Below are 9,463 nucleotides of genomic sequence, written 5' to 3'. Positions count from 1 at the left end.
TGGGAAAATGCAAGGGCATTTATATTTGAGACTATACACTGTAAAGTTTCTCCTCTTTTGTAAGTGTAGACAGATGTTTTTCTCGGTTATTTAAATGCAGTACTTACTGTTCAATGTCAATGAATGCAGGTCATGAGTTCTAAGAAGGACTCAAATAAAATGGCATTTTCATGTTTATTTACCAAGATCTGCTACTTCTTCATTATCAAAAGCCTCTTGTGTCTCCCCACTCCCTGCCGTGAGTAGTAAATGTGGTGACAATTAGTTGACACATGCTTTAGGCAGTCATTTATCTAAATCATATTCACCCCTGTCTTTTATTTAAGTTGGGCACCCCTAAAATGCTTTAAGCACTTGATTCTGCTTTTATATTGTTAACTGTCTTCATTAAATGAAAATATTAATAAAACATTTTACCAACTGAGAAATTAATATATACTGTCAAAATCAGAAATAGAATACAGTGTGTTTTGAAAAATCCTGAAGAATAGAAATTTGCATAAGGAATAAAAAAAGAAAGGAAACAAGTTTAAATCTCCCACGTGTCTTCCCACTTTAAAAATTACACAGGAACAATAAATAGGAACAGTAAAAGAGTAGAAATGGCTTTTAACAAAAACAAAAATAGTCCATTATTATACTCATGAATGGATAGGGTTAAAAGTAATAATTCCAAGAGAAGATAATTTAGAAAAATGCATTTAATTATAAAAATTTTTTAAATAAAAAAGCAATGGCACAAATCACCACAAAGATATTTAAGTGATCATATCCACAGGCTGCTCTTGTAATTAAAATTTGCGACTGTTCTCATTAGCAGCATTTTCCCCTCCTAATTAGAGTGACATCAAGAGCTTCTGAGAATGTGCAATTTTTCCTAAAGTCCTAATAAAAGTATCATAAACACAGTTGTGCAACATTTATTTACATCACCTTTTATTTACTACACTCTAAACTCAAAAAATATTGAACATTTCTCTCTCACTTCATTCCTCTTATTTACAGTACAGAGGCTCATCTCTTTTCACAATATGGTTTGTGCATTAAAATCCCTGGGAATAGTCCTTTCCACCGCATTTTAATAAATCTGCTCTGATTATTTAAAATAAGGACACAAACAAAAGCTTGTTCATATGACTGTGTCATACCCAGGAGAATAACTCTTACTGTTGACTTATTTATGAGTTAAAAAAAAAAAAAATCCCTCTTTCAGCAGAATACATTCTCAACAATTACTGGATCATACAATCATGCATATTTGTACTGTTAATATGACAACAGGTAAAGCCAGCTATGACTTTTTAAGTTTCATTTAGAAGAGTACAGCATACGTGAAGTGATCTGGCTTTCACTCTCTTGTTATCCATAATCCAGTTATTCCACATGGATATTTTTTATTTATTCTGAGTATGTAAGTCTTAAATGGTGCAGTAATAATTGGCAGTTTCTGACAGTTCTATTTTCTTGATAGTGGATACAGTTCTGTGCACATATGTCAGATGAACTGAAAAAAAAATGCAAATCACTTCATGTGATACAGTGGGAAGAAGTGGGATGCTATTGCTTGAACAAATGATTCAAAGAGATAAATATTAACATTCAATAGAGACAGGAATACTGTTGAATTCAGTCTGGTTTAAGAGGTACTGTCTTTACAAACTGCCATACCTGGTATTTGTTACCTTTTTGGTTGAAAAGTAAACCCATTTGGGGGAAGGCAGATGTCAGGAGGAGAGAAAGGTGAAAAAGCATATATTACTGTATGTATTATTTTAGGAGAAAAAAAGAGAGGGAAGAGAGTATATTTTCACATTAAAAAAAAATGATGTCACTTCTGGACACATTCCACAGAGTGTATGAAAATAGCCTCCAAGCTAAATAAGCCCCTTTCTTCTCACTCCAGAGATGTTTTCTAATAATAATATGAATAATAATAATTAACATAATCTGGCAGCAGCACAAATCTATAACTTTTTAAAGCTTGAGTGTGTCACTATTCAAGAGTCAGGTACATTTGAATAATAAAAGTGTCCCACTGTTTCTTTTAATTACACTCTTGACCCAGCAAATATGACTAAGGGAGTCCTTGCGGTTATTTGCAGCGTAAGACTTCTATGATGGCTTTGACTTTATAACCCATTCAGCGTTGGGGTTGAGTTGATATAAGTCCTTCATGTAAGTGTCGTCATCGAGGCAGCGTTCCCCTAGTAAAGAGATGTTGCATCAGTTTAATACAGTGGGGAGATAGGGATGCAATTTTAACTTTAAGCCTAGTGGTTTAACTCTGAAGTCTTACGCTTCGAAATAGTTCTCATTTTTTCCTGTCTCCCATAATATTATCAGGCTTGGCCAAATACTGGAAAAGTCGACTGAGTAGTTCTTCTCTAAATGTGCAGGTTTCAAATTAATTTAGGAAGTTGAAAATTCTGTGATGGGCTTTTAAATGGTTCCTTAAAAGCTTATTCACCTTTATTAAGAGTGGCAACAGTTTTGAATTGACCTAAGTAAGAAACCATGCTTAATTCCCAATATCTAATAGCAAAATGCAAAATCAAATATACGAATACTTAATCTTTTTTTTTTTTTCTAACACTTAATCTTGATTAATAGAGTTAACAATACAGAGTTCTAGGGGAGTTGTGGTTTATTTAAATTTTTAGGAGTCTTCACATTCTTGTATTCAACTTTCAATGTTTACTAAAATTTTTAAGTCCTAGAAAAAATTTCTAAAAACTTATCTTAAAATATTTTCAATTACTATTTTGAATTAAACACCATTTCATTTATTTGTTGACAATTTCACTCTTACCTTTTTACAGGTCAAAATAAGAGAAAAAGCTTATTTTGGATTTTAATAAGAAGATGAGTACAACCCATTGATAATTCCATGTGGGAAAATAAAATATAAAATATTTTATTAAATAAATAATATTATTTTATATTAATATTAATATTATTATTAATATTATTTTAATATTTAATAATATTATTTAATATTAAATATTTATATTAAATATTTAATATTAAAATATTTAAATATTAAATATTTAATATTTAAATATTAAATATTAAAATATTTAAATATTAAATATTTAATATTTAAATAGTAAATATTTAATATTTAAATATTAAATAATATTATTTATATTATTAATATTAATATTAATATTATTATTAAATAAATATTAAATATTTTATTATTTTGTTAAAATAAAATATAAAATAAAATAAAATAAAATATGAGACATGGTCAAAACTAATCCATTTATCTTATTTCTATTTCATAAGCTAACAATATGTTTATGTATGCATATGTATATTATTTAGTAGGCAATCAACAATGGCAAAAATAACTTCTGCCTTCACTAAATATATCTAGTACTGTACCATAATAAAAGTGTCATCTTGGTCTTAAATGAGCTCAATTACTTCCTTTATTAAGATGTGCCATCAGTGTATAAAAAGAAAAAAGTTTTGAAAAACTGCATTAACCATTTTAGAAGTTATTCCTATTTTAGGGAAACTGCCTTTGGCTCAGGTTCCACATAGATGGGCACCTGTACAAAGAAGCTCTAAAGAGCCAGAACAGAAAGGTGAGACCACTAAAAAAAAAATCCACAATATTCATCAACTATCTATAGTTTGCTATATTTTACTTCTAATTTCTTTTTCTCTCCCAAAGATATAAATAATAACCATTGGCAATGTCAAATCTGCATACGGAATGCAAGATTTAAAAAATGTGCTTACCGGGACTTCCCCGGTGGCGCAGTGGTTAAGAATCCACTTGCCAGTGCAGGGGACACAGGTTCAATCCCTGGTCCAGGAAGATCCCACGTGCCGCGGAGCAACTAAGCCCGTGCGCCACAGCTACTGAAGCCCGTGCGCTCTAGGGCCTGCATGCGGCAACTACTGAGCCCGCATGCTGCAACTACCGAAGCCCAGGCACCTAGAGCCCGTGCTCCACAACAAGAGAAGCCACTGCAATGAGAAGCCGGCGCACCGCAACGAAGAGTAGCCCCTGCTCGCCGCAACTAGAGAAAGCCCGCGCACAGCAACGAAGACCCAATGCAGCCAAAAATAAATAAAATAATAAATAAATAGCGACAACAAAAAAGCGCTTACCAATATTTCCTCCAATTTCATACAAAAAAACTTCCCCATTCTTGAGAGTCTGGGCAACCCCACTACTAGGGATAAAACAAACTGATTAGTTGCATCATCAGACAGCTTGCAAGTAAATCACTTTAATGTCCTTGGGGAATTCTAGCTTGAATGGAAAATTCATAACTTAGACATACAGTAGTTATCTACACGTTTGTATTTTCCCATCTGTTAAATGTGCTGAATAGGTAATAAAAATGTCACGCCTGTAAATTAAAATAAACAAATGGAATTGTACATCTGAAGGTGAAATAATAAATCAGTATCTAAATTTGTAAAGTTAAAAAGAAAAGTAACAACATTTTAGCTGCCAATAAAATTATTAATATGGTCATCTATTTTGCATAGGGGCCAAAAAGGTCCTCATAAAACTCTAAGAAGTAACATTTCCACCTTAGTTCTCACATTGTATTTATTCAATAGGTATTTATCACGGGTTTGCTGTGCTGACCGCTCTAATAGTCCGCAAGATGAATATAAAGACTAGGACGTGGTTCATAAACCTCCCTGTGCCGACCGTCCAAATACGGGAGGTACACACACTCAAAACAGAAGCAAATACTCATTATGAAGACTTTACAAGTAGGATGCACATACAGGTTTATACTCTTCAAAGAATAAACTCTCCAGAACATTAGGTTCAAACAATAAAAATGGGTACAATTCAGTGGTTTACAAAAATCTCTATATCTGGGAAACCTGCTAAAAATCAGATCCAGGGCTCTAGAAACTCTGATTTAATATGTCTCCATGAAGCCCGAGCATGTGGTTTTTAAATGCTCTCTAGTGGGACTCTGATACACAGAAAGATTTGTGAACCACTGACAGAAGACCCTGAGGACACACTCCCTGGAACTGAGAAGAGAAAACCAGGTCTGACTTTTATCCAAACCGTTAGGGAAAAAAAGTACGTAGAGGCTTTCCTAACCAACCATTTAATGGCTCATCTGGTTATCCAGCTCCATCTACTCTGCTGTCCATGACACACTGACTGCTCAGGGCTACGGCGCCCTCATGCTTAAGAGCCCCCCTGCTAAGCTGTATCCTGACCAAGAGGCAATTCACTTTGTGTTCAAACTGGCGTATGCTTATTCTTGAAAATAAATAATGTAGTAATTATATTTTCATTTTTAATATAGTACATAACCCGATAAACTATGAGTATAAAAAGAGTCATTATTTCATGAAAACCAAGTGGAATGTTTTGGCAGACTAAAAAATAATTCTAGTCAGATATTGTTCTCAGATTGCTTCTTGAGTATCTATGTTCTTATTCTACTTTAAAGGAACCTGAACTGGATTTCCTGGTATACATGAGCTTTCACTTAATACTAATCAACAAATCCATAGAGAAAAGACAACAGTTGTGATCAAAGACTGGTGAACGCATGGGGCATTTATTTTATGTCATTCATGTGTTCTTGGCTTCAGTAGAGGAAGAAGGGGAAGAAAAGGATGGAGGGAAGTAGGGTTTCCCACTGTCCCTATACAAGCGGAATGCAAATGGGAGGAGGGGAAAGTGGTGAAAGAAGATACATATAAACACTTACAGAGAATTTCACTTATTAGATGGCCCAGATAATGCTATGTACTTCACGGTCATTTTCCCAGTTAATTATCACAAGGCTATAATGTAGGCCCACTTTTACAATGAGGAATCTGAGACTTATAGAGATTATAAAAACTAGCCTAAGATGATTCAGGAAAAGCTGGTATTTGGATCCAGATCGTCTGCTTCCGGCATCCCCAATCATAAGGGAAAGGGCTGAGGACTGGGGGGGAAAGGGCAAACGGACCAAGATGCTTATCAGACTGCCCTCTGGGTGGAGCAGGATGGCAAGAAGCGGGGAGGTAGAAGAAGGGATTCCACTTAAGGGGGTAGCAAAGCACCACAAGCAGAAAATCCAAATATGCAAATGGCAATTGTCACGAAACTGGTGCTTTCTTATAAGAATATGCCTACTATTATCCTACTCTACCCTAAATATTGAAGTCAGAGTGGAATATATCATACAACTTCAGAGTCACACCTTGTATCATCTACAGGTAGAGGAACACAAGTACAGATTAAATTGAGCACTTGGGTCCTGCAAGTAAACGTTGTGTAAATTAAACCATGTCTAGCCTGGAAGAGCTGCTTATATCTGAAGTCTGGCCAGATCTTCAAGTACACCCTTTGGGAGAGGGTGGGAAGTCATCCCCGGTGGGAAGAATGGCATCTACTTGGTCACCACAGGGAGTAGAGAGGAAGTGGACTGACTCCCTTGAAGTGGAGAGAATTTTTAGGGAGCAAAGACATCCAAGAAATTCCAACTGCTCCCAGAACTTAATCCCCCAAAATTCCAACTGGCCCAGGACTTTAATCCCCCCAAAATCCATCTAGTCCCAGACTCTGCACCAATAGCCCCCAGATTCACGATAGCCTCTAGGTGCTCGAGCCAGTATGGAGAGGGGTTAAAGGACCTCCTTGGGGGACAGAAGCCACAGATTTAGAACTCAGCTCTACTCCACCACCTATGTAACGCATGACCTTGCAAAGTCTTGGTTTTCTTATCAGTCTAACAGAAGTAAGATAATACTTCCTTCAGAGCATGGTTGAGAGGGAAGTTTATGCTGGCTTACTGAAAGCCCAGAATTAGCAATAAGACACTCTTTTATTTCATCAGCATCTGTTAACTGCATGGGCTCATCTCTTCTCCCAATTTACAAACCCTGAGGGAAGACAGTTTAAAATATTTTTTATAACCCTTCCAACATCTAGCAGAGAGCCGTAGACAGAGCAGACACGTATTAAATACATGTAGTTCTGTATTAAAATTGGAGAAGTTCTGGCAGAAAAGTTGAATGTTAGACTGAGGAGATGAAATTCTATGGGAGACAGAGTATACAGAAGCTAAGAGGCCAACGTCCCTGATGTCCCTGTCTTTAAAAGAAAAAAAAAACATTAGATTTGTTTCTTTCAATGAGTGGAAATGAGGAGGGGGAAGCATTAAAATATAATTTTAGCTAAAAATAAGAATTTGAACACTGAAATGCCTATACCCTGTTCGAACCCCTAAAATTCAAGAAAAGATATCACAAAATGTCTCTGAAAGTGTACATGGGAGGGATGCCAATGACCTTCAAAGGACTCCTCCTGCCCCACCAGCTGCACACAGAGGGGCGGGCTTGGTCGTTCCTACTGAGGATAGTGTGCTTTGTCCTGGTGGCTTCAGAGCTCCAGGGACCGGTTGTCCCCTCTCGATTCTTCATACCTTCTGTTTTAAAATTTAAGCATTTCTTTGTATCCATTATATTTCCTAGAAGAAGTTGTACCTTTTGTTTATTTTAATCCCACCGTATCCTAATTAGTGATTTTCCTAACAGCTTACACACACTAATTAACCTCCAATCACCATATTCTGGAGAGCATATTGAGTGGCGTCATGTACCAAGCCCACAGCAGGCACAGTGAAGGAGTGCGCAGACCTCCTGCTTGAAATAGGCTCCGCTTGAACACAAACTACACCCGATGAACTCAACTCATTCCAACAGTCTAATTGTTAAGTCTGCTTTTGTTTTCTGCCGGGAAGACAACATTTTTAAGCCCTCACACCAGCCATAGTTTTTTAAAAAAAAAAAAAAAAAAAAGAGGGGAGGGAAAGAGAGAGCAAGTGAATTATACCATGGAATAATTAAAACAAAACAGGCCTCTACCTTTCTTGGCTGAGAAACCTGGCAAGTACATCACTGGCTCTGAGTTCTTCAGTTAGCTGTATTGCCATGGAAACTTTCGAAAGATGGGGAGCTTGCACTCGAATCACTCCCTGAGGAACGTCAGCCTGCAAAGCAATAATGACACTGGAACAAAGCTGGCAGCAGCTGGAACATGTAACTCTGTACAATGCATTATACGGTAAGTGTGCTTAACTACTACACATTTTACTTCACTACATAAAAACCTTAACTACTATATAATGTAATTTGCTAAATTACATCAAACCTCAAATATCCTCTTAATGGTGATAGGGGAACTTCATAATGCCTGTGCAGTAATGCTTAATTATTTTTAAAGATGTAAAGAATGACAGCAATAACCATTACTGCCATATTAAGTGCTGATTTCTGAGTGTTATCTACTAGAGGGTGCTTCTTCATGTAGCAATTTATGAAATTGAATCAGAAAGAAGTTACTTTGCATGCTATTGCAATATATGCGTTTTAAAAAATATTTCTGCACATTCAAAAAATTTCACAAAAATTTTTGTCCCTGAGAGTATTAAAATAAATGAAACACACTTTTCTAATACACTTTTATTATGTCTGCTCCTCACTTGGCTGATGAGCACACACTGTGACCGCATGCTTTGAACGTGACATGACCCATTCTAAATCCTTTGCCCACAGACGTTAAGAACATTTTATGTATTTGGAAGGTTATCAGAGAAAGATTTTGAGGATTGTAATATCAAAATATCAACTATGGCATTCAAAATATTAGGCTTAATTAAGTCCTAACGGTTCTGCTAAAATAAATACTAATTTATTATTTATAACCATATGTTCTTGAACAGATCTTAGACCAAACAGCATGCACAAATTATGTTTAAACATAATGCTTTAAACACTACAAACACCCTGTTTAATTCAACCAAAATTTACTAAGCATCTACTGAGTACCAGGCATTGTGCTAAGTCTACTTACCTAGTAAATAAGACACAAGTCCTTTGCTGCACAATATTATTTTTGTGCTCATATTATCATTTTAAAATGTATATGGTCTTGAATTTTTTTTTTAAACAAAGTATAAATATACCACAGATGGAATTAACGTGATTCTTTTCAACGTTTAACAAAAATAAGATGATTTTTAGATCGGGCTGCATAAAAACGCAGGTGCCCCCAAAAGATACAAGACTGCTTCTCAGTAACATCTGAGATGTAGTGCGGGAAGAACAAAGAAAAGCGATACTGCATAGGACTATCAAGGGAGAAAAGGGCTGCATACGACAATGGCTTCGTTCCCTGAAGGCTACAAACACATGCTCAACCTGTAGACACAGCCTGCGCCCTCACCTGACCACTCGGCGAAGCCCCAAAGGGTGCACTCACTCCAAGCCAGACAAAGACAAAGCACGTGGTGCTGCCCGCTCACCATCCTGCTAGACTAGACGAGGGACTGCAGTCCTAGCAGCCTTGCTTGTACGATTCCTCTCCCTGGGGATACTGAGCTCAATCCAATCCCTAAAGGACATCCTGATCCCAAGCTGTGCCCAGACCCCTCAACTCCTGCTCCATCTCTCCCATCCAGCCTGGACC

General features: G+C 36.3%; 1 protein-coding gene across 2 annotated transcripts in view; it reads right to left on the bottom strand.

Annotated features, from left to right (window-relative positions):
- Window positions 1-683: 683 nt before the first annotated feature.
- The window catches only part of ARHGAP18 (Rho GTPase activating protein 18), a 127,172-nt gene continuing 118,392 nt past the window's right edge, over window positions 684-9,463 (bottom strand). The window contains exons 13-15 of one of the 2 annotated variants that reach the window (XM_007190835.3): window positions 7,861-7,985; window positions 4,126-4,190; window positions 684-2,204 (exon numbers count right to left, since the gene is read on the bottom strand). In XM_007190835.3, the coding sequence (XP_007190897.2) occupies window positions 2,113-2,204; window positions 4,126-4,190; window positions 7,861-7,985 (282 nt within the window). In that variant the 3' untranslated portion in view covers window positions 684-2,112. The remainder of the gene's footprint in view (window positions 2,205-4,125; window positions 4,191-7,860; window positions 7,986-9,463) is intronic. The other variant, XM_007190836.3, reaches the window with a different exon arrangement.

Source organism: Balaenoptera acutorostrata, chromosome 14 (genome assembly GCF_949987535.1).
Source record: "Balaenoptera acutorostrata chromosome 14, mBalAcu1.1, whole genome shotgun sequence".
Lineage (NCBI taxonomy): Eukaryota > Metazoa > Chordata > Mammalia > Artiodactyla > Balaenopteridae > Balaenoptera > Balaenoptera acutorostrata.
The sequence above is the reverse complement of the archived record's forward strand: the minus strand, read 5'-3'. Positions and strand labels throughout refer to the sequence as shown.